The sequence below is a fragment of the Papilio machaon genome, chromosome 29 (assembly GCF_912999745.1).
Source record: "Papilio machaon chromosome 29, ilPapMach1.1, whole genome shotgun sequence".
In the NCBI taxonomy this organism is placed as follows: Eukaryota; Metazoa; Arthropoda; class Insecta; order Lepidoptera; family Papilionidae; genus Papilio; species Papilio machaon.
In genome coordinates, this window is record NC_060014.1 from 726,509 (window position 1) to 743,326 (window position 16,818).

The 16,818-nt window shown below is 33.6% G+C and overlaps 2 protein-coding genes across 3 annotated transcripts in view; one reads left to right on the plus strand and one right to left on the minus strand.

Moving 5' to 3' along the window:
- Positions 1 to 1,498, plus strand: part of LOC106711901 (cytoplasmic aconitate hydratase-like) — a 36,578-nt gene extending 35,080 nt beyond the window's left edge. For both annotated transcript variants that reach the window (XM_045685264.1, XM_045685263.1), the window contains 3 exons: positions 56 to 152; positions 590 to 775; positions 1,371 to 1,498. In XM_045685264.1, coding sequence (XP_045541220.1) covers positions 56 to 152; positions 590 to 775; positions 1,371 to 1,481 — 394 coding nt within the window. In that variant the 3' untranslated portion in view covers positions 1,482 to 1,498. The remainder of the gene's footprint in view (positions 1 to 55; positions 153 to 589; positions 776 to 1,370) is intronic.
- Positions 1,499 to 1,918: 420 nt separating this feature from the next.
- LOC106720550 (zinc finger protein 729) lies at positions 1,919 to 10,836 on the minus strand. The gene is made up of 10 exons (XM_045685273.1): positions 10,572 to 10,836; positions 9,894 to 10,007; positions 8,640 to 9,044; positions 7,565 to 7,653; positions 6,073 to 6,195; positions 4,896 to 5,003; positions 4,087 to 4,302; positions 3,565 to 3,676; positions 3,062 to 3,166; positions 1,919 to 2,421 (listed from the first exon to the last, which is right to left on the minus strand). The coding sequence occupies exons 1-10, from the start codon at positions 10,710 to 10,712 to the stop codon at positions 2,287 to 2,289; spliced, it is 1,548 nt and encodes a 515-aa protein (XP_045541229.1). The 5' UTR covers positions 10,713 to 10,836; the 3' UTR covers positions 1,919 to 2,286.
- Positions 10,837 to 16,818: the final 5,982 nt, after the last annotated feature.

A 16,818-nucleotide genomic window follows, 5' to 3' on the forward strand; every position in this document is an offset into this window, starting at 1 on the left:
AGCCCTTTTTATAGCTCAATTTTTCTCTTACTCCTGCTTACCCCATTTTATATAGGTATGCATCAGAAGGAGTGCCTTTGATTGCTATTGTGGGTAAGGATTATGGCTCAGGTTCCAGCAGAGATTGGGCCGCTAAGGGACCATTCTTATTGGTAAGTAAGCGTTGGTTTACATTGTGTTTACATACTTATATTTTTGTTTAAGTTTTTATTAATAAATTACAAAAAAAATAGGTTTTTCATGTAATGTACAATCAGACAATTTCTCGGTGTTCCAATTACAGAAAAAAATAACCAAAAAAAAAGATAAACTACTCGTTAAGACAATTTAAATGAGTTCGAACTGGAGGTTGTATTTAATTGTGAAGTTCCTCTGACCACCTTCCAGTTCCATCATCAGATCAGCGACATTTCATCATTATATTGTAAAGTCATCAGATTTATTAAATGTATGCAGAATTTCAACTCAATTACTAATCTGACTGAAAATTTGTCTTATTCTGATCCTACTTTGTCTACTAATTTGGGCAGCCATATTTGTTTAGTTTATGTACATTTCTATTAGAAATATATTATATTTTATTTCTTAGGGCATTCGTGCTGTGATAGCGGAGTCTTTTGAACGTATTCATCGCTCCAATTTAGTAGGAATGGGTATAATCCCCCTACAATTCCTGGAGGGGGACAACGCAGAGTCATTGGGTATAACTGGCAAGGAGACGTACTCTGTACAATTACCAGAGACATTGTCACCTGGAGATATGGCCACTGTCACTGTAAGTATAGTCTGACCAGGAATATAGATGACTAGAACTTTATTTCAACATTTCATCCTAAGTTTCGATTCAAAGTTGAATTTTTTACTTATTATTTGACTAAAATATAACATTTCTTCTCTAGTGATAATAATTTTACTTTATTTAAATTAAAAATAATATAAAAACTAAAATATGTCATTAAAAGATGTCCCTTTAGACAAGGTTCCGAACACAGGCAGCGTTCCCACTTTTAATGGTTAAACTAATTCTTTGTCCGAGTTACTGCCAGCTCTTTGGTCTTCTGTGATGTCGATTAATCTTTTTGCTGTTTCCTTAAAAAGCCTTCTAGTGCTAGGACTCCACGGACCAAGGGTCTCTACACCGAATGGGACAAATTCATATTTAGAGCCTAGACCTCTGTATTTGTTAGCTTTAGCTTTTTCAGTCGCTTTACAAGCAGCACCAACTCTGTTGGTTCCATAAAGATAGGATAAAGCCAGAGTAAAACACTTTCTAAATATTATTTCTTGAGACCATCCAAATCTTTGTTTTAATTGGAGATTTTGGTCTCATAAATCCATCATTAGTTAGCGTAATACTTTTTTTTTTTCAGATGGACAACGGCAAATCATTCCAAGTTAAGATTCGTTTCGATACAGAAGTTGATTTAACTTATTTCAAACACGGCGGCATTCTCAACTATATGATACGAAAGATGCTCTAAACACTCAAACTGTCAAATAACAGCTGACAACTGTCAAAACGATTTGACAGCCAAATGTCAAGCTACAACTGATAGCTGTCAAACCTCTTTTGACAGTTATCTAATTAAAATTAGAGTATAAATGATTGCTGTCAAACTGCAATTGATAAATGTCAAACGAAATTAAGCAGCTGTCGAACTTTTTTGTCTTTTTTTTTTCTAGTAAATTTGTCAAGATTTTAATTATGTCAAATAAAAGTATGTATTTATATGAAATGAACAAACCGATATTTATTAAAAATTAGGTACATTTATAATTTGAACAAATAATGGGGGGATGGTTTTTTTGGGGATGAAACGGTTTGTGGTTTTTGGTGTATATCAAATGTATAATAAAATAATAAAATGTATATTTTTAAATAATTAAATAAAAACAATCATTATTAATAATGTCTTTTATTTCATCTTATATACATAACTATAAATAAAATTGTCAGTGACCCCACAGTGGGGGCATAAAACTCAATATAAATTAACAGTGACCCCATAACTATACTAAGTGGTAAAACTCAAAATAAACTCCCCACAGTGGAGACTAAAAACTAGAAAGAAATTACGATGACCCCACACTTGGGGCACAAAACTCAAATTTACTATCATAGTGGGGGCACGAACTCGAATATAAGTTGACAGTTACTTTAGTCATAAAATTACAAAAATTATAAGTAACTTCCGCACTGAGGGTCAAAAACTTAACAATAATTTCCAAATAAGGTAGTGACCCCACATTGGGGGCACAAACTCAATAACTTTTGGGGGAGGGGCATTATTTATTAGTATGTAGCAGTTTATTATGCGTGTAGAGTGCGCCATTGTGGGCGAATGTCGCAGGACATTTGGTACATTGTAATGGTCGCTCTCCGGTGTGAGTACGTACATGAGTACGTAAGATTTGTAGAGTCTGTTGAAGAAAGATTTATTATTAAAAAAAAATCCCGACTCACTGTGACATTATGACACTCAGAAAATGAATACGAATTGATTTTTTTTTTTTATATCATAAGGTGGCAAACAAGCAAACGGCCACCTGGATTCGCCAAAATAGCGAAGCGACCGTTGCCCATAGACATCCGCAAATGCAGATGTGTTGCCTACCTTTAATCAACGGAGAAGGAGACGGAAAGAAAGAGGATATTTCTCCTTCCTATGCGTCCCCTCTTCCAAATCCACTTCCCCTTCCCACCCTTTCTTAATAAGAAAAGGGTGGGAAGGGAAAGAGGACTAAAATTAGTCCTCCGGTGCCACACTCATCAGACTGTACGCGGAATTTCTCGCTCTTGGAGTAAACAATAGTTTCTCGCTTATAAAGGTTTCTAACTTAAACAAGTTTTTCTGTATATAAAACTAGCTTTTTCCCGCGACTCCGTCCGCGCGGAACAAAAAAATAAATAAATAGAAAACGGGGTAAAAATGATCCTATGTCCGTTTCCTGGTTCTAAGCTACCTGCCCACCAATTTTCAGTCAAATCGATTCAGCCGTTCTTGAGTTATAAATAGTGTAACTAACACAACTTTCTGACTATATATATAGATATACTCACAGTAAATCCTTGTCCGCAATGATCACATATTTTATTCTTTGGTGGCCTTTTCTTATCATGAACGTAGCTTTTGTGTCTTTTTAGAGCTGATTTGTTTTTAAATACCTGAAGGAAAGATACGTTGAATTTCAATAAGTGTTTAAAAATTAAATATAGCGCCATCTATATTAATAAAGTTGCAGTTACAATAATAAAAATTAGTTACAGCGCCATCTATGTTAAATAGATTGACGCTAAATTCCAATAGAACCAAATCTATAAAAAAAATCGCGTCATCTTTGTAATTATCTTTGACAAAAGAGAGACAACAATATTTATCTTTTAAACGGAGATTTTGATCTGAGAAACCCATGAACAGACAAACATGTCATTTTAAATGCCATATCGGTTATAACGACCATCGCTTTATAAACATTACAAGTTCAGTTACAAAAATAATCGTATATAACGACTGAATATCAAACCCTTCGTTGTTATAACAAGTATTTCTTACAAACACTTACCTTAGTACATTCTTCACAGACATACTTTTCTCTCTTCAAATGTTCCCAATCAATGTGTTCTTCTAATAATCGTTTAAGTAAAAACTTCAAACCACATTCTTCACAAGTAAACCTATAAAAAATGAGACATTCAATATAAGTCAGTAAAAATACACAACTCAGTAACACTTGAAAGTCAAAAAAAATATAAAATATACTTAAAAATGTATAAAAATATATAAAACACATAAAAGACAGTAAACAATATACAGTCAAAACCGTTTATGGCGACATCGTTTAGAACAACATACCGGTTAAATTGACCAAAATCAAAGGTCCTGGCTGAATGTTATATACATATCTTTCCTATTAATACCTGTCACCGGTTGTTACAACTATCGGTTTTTACGACTCAATATGAGTAGTCCCTTCGATGTCGTTATAACAGATTTTGACTGTATATAAAACACATAAAAGCCAGTAAAAATATATAAAACCCATAAAAGTCAGAAATAAAACACAAAAATAAATAAATAATCTCACTTCTTATCAGAGTCTCGTACATGTTTCGAATGCGTCTTCAGATGATGTTTCAAAGCGACAGCATTCCTGAAATGTATCTTACAGCTGACACAGAAGCTGTCAGGACTCGGACCTGTCGCGTGTAACGTCTGATGTGCGACAAGACTTGACTTAGCGCGATAAGTTTTACCGCAAACAGGACATATGTATGTACGACCTGATTTACTGTGAACTGTGCTGTAAATATTACACATATTAGAATTACACATTACACACAGATGTAGATTAAATGTGTAGAGAACACGGAATTTAAAAAAATACGTAATAAGTAGTGTCATATTCTTCCAGACTATGTTCTACATCTGTGACAAATTTCATCAAGATCTGTTGAGATATTCCCGAGATAACTTCAAAACAAACATCCAACCATCCATACATTCGCAATTGTAATATTACTAAAATAGATTATGAGTGTAAAAAATACATTTTAAGTGTAAGGAATTGAGTAATAAATAAAATTATGGTAAAAATTAAAAAATAAATAATAATACACAATACATGTAATAAAATACACATAAGAAATAAAATGTAAATGTAAGATGTAATAAATAGATTACACATGTAATAAAAATATCTAATATTATAAATGTGAACGTTTAGATGTATATTTGTTGAAGATATCTCCGGAACAACTCAACAGATCTTGATGAAATTTGTTACAGATGTAGAACATAATCTGGAAGAACATATAGACTAATAATTAAGTTTTTTTTTAGTAAATAAATGTATAAAATAAATAACAGTTACTGTAAGTTTTATTTTATACTAACAATACATGAGTCCGCAGAGCACTAGGATTGGCAAAAGTATTACCGCACTGTCTACATTTCTTTTTACTACGATGTTTTTCTCTATGATATCTATATGTACGGTTAGATCTGAAATAAAAAAAAAAAAACTTGAGAGGTGTGTTGGGACACCCGGATGGAACGAAGTTCCTTTCTATTAATTAGTGAAGGAACCAATGTTTATTCTATGAATAAAAAACTTAAGTCTTCACAAGAAGTACATTTTATTTCTATGAATTTTCGTTATATATTGTCACGTCGTTGCCATGGTTACTATAGCAAAAAGTGTCGTGACAACTTTTCCTAAGATTTTTTTCCGTCTAGCCCCCTTTCACAACGCGCGATAAGGAACTTCGTTCCAATTACTAATTGACTATTCAGAATGTTAAAGCTTAGGGGTTACAATCTGAAAGTCCTGGGTTCAAATATACCAATGTGTTTTTATATTTACATATATACATTTATCTGACATTTTTAAGATGAAGGAAAACATCGTGATGTAAATATCTGAGAAGAAATTCAATGATATGTGTGAAGTCAACTCGCACTTGACTGTGGTTGACTATGACATAGTCATCTCCAACTTAGTGTAGACTCTGAGACCCTCAGTATAATATTATTAATGTAAAATTTTGGATGCATGTATGTTATTACTAAAATCCAAAAAGACTGAATTGATACAAACAAAATCTGGATTTGGTATAAATTACACATGTCCCGATGTTGTCAAATATTGCAAATTAAATTATATCCACTTTCCATTAACTGATTGAGTTGAAATTCTGCATACATTTAATAAATCTGATGACAGTACAATATAATGATGAAATGTCGCTGATCTGATGATGGAACTGGAAGGTGGTCATAGGAACTTCACAATTAAATACAATCTAATAGAGTTCGGACTCATTTGAATCGTCTTGACAAGAAGATTATCATTTTTTTTAGTAATTTTTAGTTCTTTTAATTAAAAACTAGCTTTTAACCGCGACTCCGTCCGCGCGGAATAAAAAATAGAAAACGGGGTAAAAATTATCCTACGTCCGTTTCCTGGTTCTAAGCTACCTGCCCACCAATTTTAACTAACACGACTTTCTTTTATATATATAGATATAGATAATTAATTAATTGTTATAAATTATTTAATTTAAATACTTACTCAGTTGTAAATCCACAATCGACACATGTATGCATTGTATGTATGGAGCCGTGTTCTTCTTTATAATGTTTTATAACATAATGTAGATCAGCTTTACGTAAACCACATTCCAAACATTCATAACTGAAATATACACATTACAGGGTGGCCCAAAAAAATAAAAATTTTTGTTTTTTTCGATTCTCGTGTGAAAATATGTGAGTTTACTATGTTTTAAGACCCTCCACCAAAGGACAGGTTAAAAAAAATTCTTAAAAGGTCGCTCAGAATTTTTGAAAAATTCCAAAATTGCCGAAAATCAGATTTTTTCTGTTTTAATTTTTTTTTCTCGTCATGTCATCTTTTTAAGTGTAAAATAATATAAAGATTCTGAAAATTTGACGTCAAATTTGGTGGAGGTTCTTAAAACATAGTAAACTCTCATATTTTCACACGAGAATCGAAAAAAACAAAAATTTTATTTTTTTGGGCCACCCTAATACACATAGATATATACAACTAGCTTTCACCGGCGACTCCTTTCGTGCGGAATTAAAAGAAAAACTTAATAAGACTGAACACGGAATTGATCTTCCGATTGAAGCATTTATATTTTTACACATTTAATCTATATCTTATATGTGTAATGTGTAATTCTAATGTGTGTAATTTACTGCAGTACACAATAAGTCAGATCTTACTTGCATATATATTACTAGCTGTCGAACGCGACTCTGTTCGCATTAAAAAAAAACTTGATTAGTAGTCTATGTGGTCTCCCAGACTATGTTCTACATCTGTGATAAATTTCATCAAGATCTGTTGAGACGTTCCGGAGATATCTTTAAACAAACATCCATACATCTAAACATTCGCATTTATAATATTAAGTAAGATTATTTTTTTAATTGTATATCCGAATATTTGGATGGATGGATATTAATTGGACAGTATCTTCAGAAAAACTCAACAGATCTAGATGAAATTTGTCAGAGATGTAGAACATAGTCTGGAAGAACACATCGTCTACTAATCAAGTTTTTTTTAAATGCGGAGAGTCGCGTGCGACAGCTAGTAATATATATGCAAGTAAGATCTGACTTATTGTGTACTGTAGTGAATTACACATTACACATATAAGATATAGATTAAATGTGTAAAAATATAAATGCGAGACGCGACGCGACCGCGAAGTCCTCGGATTAAACACTCGCCCTGAAGATGGACCCCCGATGGGTCTGAAACTAGTCGGTGCCGTCACCGGACGATCAAAACGTGAGTTAAGCCGTTTCTTAATTAATTAATATAAATGCTTCAAATGGAAGCAATTCCGTGTTCAGTATGATCAGTGTGTGCCGGAGGAATTATAATCCTATTTCCCTTCCCACCCTTAACTCATAGGAAGGGAAAATATCTTGTGAGTCCCCTCCGTTGATTAGAGGCAAATAATTGAAAATTAAGGTTATCTATGAGTCGCTTTGTCATCTTTTAAAATAATAAAATATATATTTACCGTCGTATATGTCTTTTCTTATGTTCCTTGAGCGATGCTTCTGTACTTAGAACTGAATTACATATATCACATATGTAACCTTTTTCTTTCTGTAACAAATAACAAACAAGTGGAATAAAAAATAACTTGAGAGGTGTGTTGGGACACCCGGATGGAACGAAGTTCCTTTCAATTAATTAGTGAAGGAACCAATGTTTATTCTATGAATAAAAAACTTAAGTCTTCACAAGAAGTACATTTTATTTCTATGAATTTTCGTTATATATTGTCACGTCGTTGCCATGGTGATATAGCAAAAAGTGTCGTGACAACTTTTCGTAAGAATTTTTTCCGTCTAGCCCCCTTTCACAACGCGCGATAAGGTACTTCGTTCCAAAAACTCAACAGTTTTCTATTTTTTTATTCCGCGCGGACGGAGTCGCGGGTAAAAGCTAGTGTTTATATAAAACATATGCATGAAAAATACACACTTGTCAGTGAAAAATTAAATAAAATGTAAGACAGTTAAACCTGGATAAGCGAGAACTCTAAAAGCGAGTCATTATCATGTCCTGACATAGTTTCATAAGCGAGAAACTCTGATGAGAGAACCTTCTATTAGCGAGAAAACTATCCAATTGAACACTTACTTATCCAAGTCAGACAGTTCTTAATTAATAATGAATATTAGGTTTTTTTGTTGAATATTAGTATTTTTTTGGCAAATACTAGTTTTTTTTTGTCGAATATCATTTTTTTTGTCGAATATTTTTTTTTTTTGTCGAATACTAGTTTTTTTGTCGAATACTAGTTTTTTTTGTCGAATATTATTTTTTTTGGCGAATACTAGTTTTTTTTTTTTATCGAATACTATTTTTTTTGTCGAATACCTAGTAGTAACTAGCTTTTACCCGCGACTCCGTCCGCGCGGAATAAAAAATAGAAAACGGGGTAAAAATGATCCTATGTCCGTTTCCTGGTTCTAAGCTACCTGCCCACCAATTTTCAGTCAAATCGATTCAGCCGTTCTTGAGTTATAAATAGTGTAACTAACACGACTTTCTGACTATATATATAGATACTAGAATAAACTTACATTGCTATGTCGTTGTATTATATGCATTTTTAATGTCACTTCATGATCAAATCCAATTACGCAATCTTCACATTTAAAAGGTAAATTGATATAAGATATCTTTGCGGATTCCTTTTTTCTTTCTTCCATCATTTCTTCATAAGTTAATAGCACGATTTTTAATTTACCTTCATAATTAGGACCTCTTTTTGTACCTTTAACTTTTTTTTCTTTACTTTTAACCTTTTTTACCTTTAAAGGTATATCGTAATCTGTTAAATCTTCTTCGTATTTTATTTCTGTTATCTCCGTTTTTATATTTACAATTTGATTGAATTCATTTTTTAAAGGTTCATTATTTATAGCCGAGTTAATTTCTATATCTGTTATCTGTAATTTTTTCGGTTCTATTATTAATTTTTTATGCTGAAACATTAAAAATACATCTGTTTGATTAAATTGTTTAAACTTACGTAAGACATAATAATTAATTAATTAAGAAACTCTAAACTCACTTGTGATCGTCCGGTGACTAAACTCACTTGTGATCGTCCGGTGACGGCACCAACTAGTTTCGGACCCATCGGGGGTCTATCTTCAGGGCGAGTGTTTATTCTGAGGACTTCGCGGTCGCGTCGCATCTCGCACTGGGTCCGAAACTAGTTGGTGCCGTCACCGGACGATCACACGTGAGTTGAGCCATTTATTAATAAATTAATCTGTTTGTTTGTTTTTCAATAGATAATTGAAAAATTTCATAAGTTGTTTGTAATTTTGTTAAACAATGTATCTAGTGAAGTAATAAACTGTCAGATGACAATCTTACTAATAGTATAAATGCGAATGTTTAGATGGATGTTTGTTTGAAGATGTCTCCGGTACAGTTCAATAGATTTTGATGAAATTTAGTACAGTTGTAGAACATAGTATGGAAAACACATAGACTACTTATATCGTTTTTTAATACCGCACAGACAGGGTCTTGGGAAAAAGCTAGTCAATATATAAAACTGTATATAGGGTTGCCAGGTCGCCAAACCTACTAGCCGGACAGACCAGCCAGTTTGTTCGGACATTTGGGTAGAAAGATCGGACACCCTGTATTATTTAGGATTTTGTCTCAGTATTAATAGGTACACTCTTGTTTGGGAAATGTAAAAAGCCGGAAAACTGTTTATTTTGGCCAGACATGCAATCAAAAAGCCTACCTATATAGCTTTATCCGGACGCCTGGCAACGCTAACTGTACAAAAACTATTTTAATAAACAACTCACCACTTCATACAAATTAGAAATAGATTCTTCAACTTGCTGTTTAAACTTGTCTATTTTTTTTATCAAATTATGACAAAGATAACAAGCATATGCATCCTTAAATTCCACCTGAAACTGTATTTTACTAAATTAACATTCAATATTTTATTAATTTTCATATGTACATTTATATAGGTTCTTACTGTGAAGGGAAACATCTAAATATATAAAAGAAAGTGGTGTTAGTTACACTATTTATAACTCAAGATCGATTAAACTGATTTAGCTGAAAATTGATGGGGAGGTAGCTTAGAACTAGGACGGACATAGGAACTTTTTTATTTTGTGTGCATTTTTTTTATTCCGCGCGGACAGAGTCGCGGGTAAAAGCTATTTTTTAATATATGAAGAAACTGATGTCTACTGACGTCTACAATTGCAGATCCAAACTTAATTCCTCCATCAAATCCACTTCCCATTTCCTATATGAAAAGGGTTGAAAGGAAAAGAGGATTAAGGGCCTCTATATTCATCAGACGACACGGAATTGCTTCCACTTGACGCCTGTCTTGTGTGGTCGTGGTATTTCACCGGGCGAGTCGGCCAATTTGTGCAACTTATGTTGTTGCGGCGTCTACCACTGTTAAATATCTACTCAAGTTTACTTTATATTACTTTTTAAGTTTGTTAAATATTTACCTTGTTGTCTATGATTTTTGCAAAGGATAATAAGTGTTTACAATTTAAAAGCTTTATTAAAGGCACGGTTGTAGACAAGCAACAAATACAAATCACTCTTGCTTGATGTATATGACTCTTATCTTCAGTTACGTCTTCCATTGTTATGCCTATAAATAAATTAAAATACTTTTTACGTGAAAGAATTTTACTAGATTTGGTTTAATATGTGTGATTGAGAATTTGTTAACATTTTATTTTATATTTAAATTGATAAAGTGCAAAAAATCGCTTGATCGAATGAAAACGTCAAAATTGTCATAAAGCATAGAGGCATAGAGTTTAGTTAATTTAACACATTTAAAGAAAAAAAATATTGGATTTATGTTTTTCATAAAAATATGTTTTATTAAGGTATTAAATACTATGGGGAAATTTATTATATTATTACTTTCATTTCAAACAAGAATAAAAAATTAAAATAATAGCAGAAAACAACAATATTTACTCTTTACCACTATACGTTTCTTTCTTTATGGAATCTTTACTCTGCATCTTTGATAGTCACATTTCATATTGATCGAGGTTTCATTTGTGTAATTTTGTGATCGTTGTTTTTTGCGACACCAAGTTATAATACCCTTTTTTGTAGGTGTTCTAGAATAATTCATTCAATGAGAAATTCGTATTTCGCAATGTGTTTTTACAATTGTGATATAAAGGCGTCGTTTGTATTGTCATCCGCAAAATGGCTCCTTACATTTCCTTGGGAAATTACGTCCCCAAAAACTTGATTGTTCAAACTTTGGTTGAAAACCTCTTCATATGCCGTTATTATGGGAATTGTCTATCTTGGTCAAGGCTATGTAATTAAAAGGGAAATTTATTTTGGTGGTTGAGTGGACAAATTGTAAGGGGACATGTCTTATTTCTGTACATTCCTTCTGTCCATTAAAGGTGGGCATTGCATCTGCAACTGTTTTGCAGATGTCTACAGTCATTGCTATTTTAGCTATATATGTGGCTGTTTGCTCATTACCTTTTACTACAAAAAAAACATATACCCAATTACCCTTAAACCATATGAGATTTTGTCAGTGTTTTGAGTACAAAAATACAGTTTTTTTGTCAATAAATTCAACTATCTTTGTCACAGAAGGTTTTTATTCTGTATTTCCCAAGAAAGGAGTCCAAAAAATCCATTCCTTGTACATGCTAATTACAGATTTTTACTGTTTTAGGACAATCTAATGTATTTTTGTTTCTTGTAATACCGTCTAACCTTGTTAATGTGCTGTTGTCATAAAAACATGAGGGCAAAAATCCTAAGCCATCTAAATTCTACCCATTCTTCTGAATGGCCTCATTCTGTTTTGGTACCCAAGTCATTCAGCGATGGCATTTTCAAATCTTTGCCTAGTTTGTCTTTGTTGACTGTTCCGAGTGATTGAAATCTTGTTTGTAAAGGAAAGACATAAGTGTATATAAAATAAACTGAAGTATAGTAATTATTGAAAAATAATATTTACTATTGGTATCTTGGAATAGCTTTTGTGAGAAACTAGCATGTCTTGAGTTATTTTCCATTCCAGAGTATATTTTGAAGTTGCCATTCCTCTATTGTTACAGCACAAGGAGCTTCCTAATTTGTGCAGATTTTTGGGGAGGTCTAGGTTTAAAAATTTATCCAATGATCAAGGATTTTTCAAAATTTTACTATGGTGAATGTGTGGTTTGTAATTTAGATGAAAACTCTTATAACTCTGTTCATGAGTTAATTAATTATAGACTATCAGAACTTGAAAATGGTTCCAAATACTGCACATCCATTAAAAAGTTTTCATCGGAAGAGTAAGACGAGGAAGACGCAGTATTTATGATTAACCTTTCCTCCTGCATCTCATCATTCATTGTTATCCTGAATTTGTCCACTGCTGGACGTAGGCCTCCCCCATCGATTGCCACAATGACCGGTCCTGAGCCGCCCGCATCCAGTGCACTCCTACAACCTTGACCAGCATCTCAATTAATCGATCTTGTTCTATGAATTGATTTTAAATTTTTATTACATATTCACAAGATATTTACCATTCATCGATCAATATTTGAGAGAAAGCTTCTTCTGTTAATGATTTTATATCATTTGCAGGTCTATTGACGTTTTTACCAGCAACTTTTTGTTTCATTTTCCCCCAGATTAATTCTATGGGGTTTAACATACATATGGTGGGAGCCTTAAGACTTCGTGACCGTTGAAATGAACAAATCAAAATGACGATACAGGATCAAGAATGATAATATTTTAATAAATAACAAAATCAAGCAAATCGAAAGAAAATGGGTAATAGACAGTCAACGTCAAAAATGTAATGTCAATAATAAAAAAACTACTTCGGCTATCAAAATAGCAAAGAGGTTCGCAACATCCGTGTTATTTTAAAATCTCATCTATCTGATATTTAGGTTCAGATTTATGATTAGTCACTGCTTCCAGTTATTGACATTTACACTAATTATCGTCGTAAGGGATATTGTTTGATTGAAGCCATTTTATAACAGCAATACGGTCGACTTGTGTAGACGGTTTGTTTTTTATAGAATGGTACTTGGCGTTGTCCATGACAATTAGAGGTGTTTAAGGTTGGGAATCAACTTCTCCGTATGGGTTTGTAAAGTTTTTTTTTATTCATATCACGGTGGTAGTAAACAGATGTACTCTTCGACCTATACACCAAACAACAGTTTTGGACAAAACAATTTTCTTCACCAGCATATATGATCCATGTAGGCCCTGCCGAAATACTTTTAGATGGGCCTGCAATATATTTTGTCAGCATTTGTTCACTGAACATGAATCGTGTATGTAGGTATCGTATCTGATGGTGCCCATTCCAAAATCTGTAGTTTTCTCTCAGTATATACTTTCGCCAGTATACACTTTTACGTCACTACACTTTTTCTTTTCTTCTGCACGTTGGTTAGGCTGCATCTCCACGATCGGTTGAATCAAATCGACCGAAAAGTCGTTGCCGCATTCTTCGAAAGTACTCGGCCTGCATGCGACCTTCCATCCAGTTACGCTCGCTTCTTCTCCAACACTTGCAACCCAAGTATATTGCACCCGCAAGGAAAATTACCAGGGCCACTGTTAATAATATATTATTGGTAATTATGTGTTTTTCTATTTCTGACGTACTCGCGTTGTTACTCGTAGATCCTGCTGCGTTCTGAGTGATTATCACCTCTATCTTCTTCCTTTGAGAAACTTTTACCCATGTTTGTATGCTTCAGTAATTTAATTTTTATTAAATCGTTATAACTTCATATAAGTGACACCGAGGCACACAGGAATGTGCACCGTGCGTTCATATCGGCTATTCGACACTCGTCCACGTCACATCCTGGCAGAGTCGCCATGAGGTGTGGAGTGCGGGTAGGAGCGAAATAACGAACACGTCTGCTTTGGATAAATCTCTGATTTAATGTGACTTAAACTAATACTAGCTTACATACTTAAAGAAATATGACGTTCCCTCACCTCAATCATATTGTTATTTAGTCTAAGAAAAAACGTAACTAATAAAGTAAAATCGAATTAAAATTAGAAGCTGATGCTGATTAGAAAAGCTTTTAAATTTCAATAAACATTAAACATTGCACATTATGCGTATAAAGTAATTCATTTGACTACGGCTACCTAACAACTTCCTACATTCTTTAGTTTCTCTTATAATTACAAATTTGTTTTCAGAAATATGTTTTAGGAATTATAACAATGTAAAAATTCGTATTAAATTCAATTAAGGTTTACAAAAGGTACAATCAACAAGCAACTCCTTCAATGACTTCCTCCGACATATATATATTTCACCGCAAATAACCATAAAATATCCTTAAATTCTTTTATTTTATTTAGCTGTTTAACCTTTTTAGCAGTTTATTTTGTATTTGTCTTAGGATCATTTTTGGACTTATCCTTCAGTCTTTAATTAACATTTTTAATTTTATTTTTCTCATATTTCTGCTTTTGATCTTTCTCGATCGGAGTACTGGTTAATGTTTCCGATTTTTGTAATTTGCGTTTACGCGTAGTCATTGGTTTGGCAGGAGGTGTTGCACCAAGGGTGTGGCTGAGCATCCCGGTTTCGGATCAGGCATGTCACGGCTTTGTCGCATATTTACTTCAGTCTCTGGGACCACAGTGTCACCTCTGAGCAGCTATATCTGGCCCAAAAGCGGAGACAATTCGAGAGCATCCAGGTCTGGTTCAGGTGTACATCCTGAACATCAATACATTAATGGAATCTGTTCTTGAAGAAGTGAAGGCGAAGGAGTTGGAGAAGTTTCTGCAAAAGGTCTGGTCACTAACTCTATTTCCTGATCTTCAGTGAAAACAGGACGGAATCGGCCATGTTTTGAAGCAATGCCCGTTTTTACATGTCTATACAAGGTAGCAGAAGCCAAACCATACTTTTTACTGATTCTCCAGCTTTACACAAATTAATAGCCGTTTGCATAGCATTTTCATCCCACGTCCCTTGCTTAGTTTTTATTTTATATTTATTCACCATCTAAAACAAATAAAAGATATTTATAGATAATAAGTCACAAAGATAAATGGCGGGCAAAGTGGCCATATGGGGCATTCCATGCCAACTCATCCGACCGATTGGATTTGCATCTCTGATTTCGCTGAAATTAGGGCATCTTTTTATACCCTTCGAAAAAGGTTTCTATGAATTTTTTCAAATGTTTTCATTCAGCCAATCGAGAGATATGAATTTTCCAAAATTTCGGGTATTTTTTTTGAATAGCCATAACTTGGTTCAATTTCTAGGGTAAATTTTATTTAATTTTTAAAGTTTTTTTTTCTGGCGTTTGAATATTTTACAAGAATAAGTTTTATTTGAGCAAGAAATCAATTTCATTGTGAGTGATCCATCTGTATTTGGTATAACGCAATGATACTTTTGTGTACCTGTGATAGGTTTGTCCTTCATATATTGTCGCCGCTTCCCTGCTTTTGTCCCTTTGTATGGGATCATCATTTCATCGATGCTGAATCTCCTTTCATTTTCTTGAGCTAAACAATTGTCTCTTATTTTTTGCACTAACGGCCTAACTTCATAGTATCTGTCAGAATCTTGTACGTTGTTGTCAACAAAATGTAAAAAATGACGTATTTGTTGATAACGTTTTAGGCCCCTCGCCCACGGCGACTTTTTGTAGCGATGCTGTCGCGATGGTGTCGCGCGTCCACATCGATACAGTAGCGAAGCAGTCGCTAGCTGTGTGCCCTCGCCCACGGGCCCAGATTCAGTCGCGATACAAACGCGATACTTTCGCGCTTCTGTCGCGATGCAAACGCGATTCAGTAACGGCACAAAAATACCTGCGATAGCTACAGTTGCAAGATGGACTCCGTTGAAGCAACATTAGTCACGTTGTCTTTAGTGCTGCTTTTACGTAAGCAGCCGAAGCGTAGGCAACGAAAGCAGCGTCAATATTGGATGCACCCATTTAATAAAGAAAGATTACTCTGTGGACATCATGTAACAACGTTTAAAATACTAAAAAACTATGATCTCAAATTCAGAAGTTGTTATAGAATGTCTTATTCGACGTTTTGTGAATTGCTTTCCATTGTAAAACCAGAGTTGACACGCAAAAATACAGTGATGAGACAATGTATATCAGCTGAAGAACGACTAACAATAACTTTAAGGTAAGAAAAACCAAATATTATGTTAATTATCTTATAATAGATTTTGCACATTTTTAATCACAACTAAAAAATACTTATTAATAATTCTATATTAATCATAAACAGGTTTGTAATTTCTTACTTTTTACTTTACGGCGAATATATGTTTGTGATAATAGAATCTTGTGTAGAATTATCATTACTGTAATTATATTCATTTTCATTATCATTATGTTGCAATGAACTACCTGCAGTATTGACATTGGCACCAGCAGGCGTTGGCGGCGAGGGGTAGCTATTTATTAGTTGCGACACGCTACTTTCAGTACTTGTACGAGCAGTAGTTGTGTCGTAGCTTTGGTATCCAGACTGATATCCATAGTGACTGGTGTATGCAGACGTTTGTGCCATATTGTTATATTTGCGAAGCAAAATAGTGGCATCAAATCAGCCACAGGTTTGTATCTATATCGCAAACTCCAATAATCAGTATAAGACGGCATGCTTACAACACCCATAATGATATGAATCGCTAAAAAATCACGTAATTCATCTTCAGTTAAA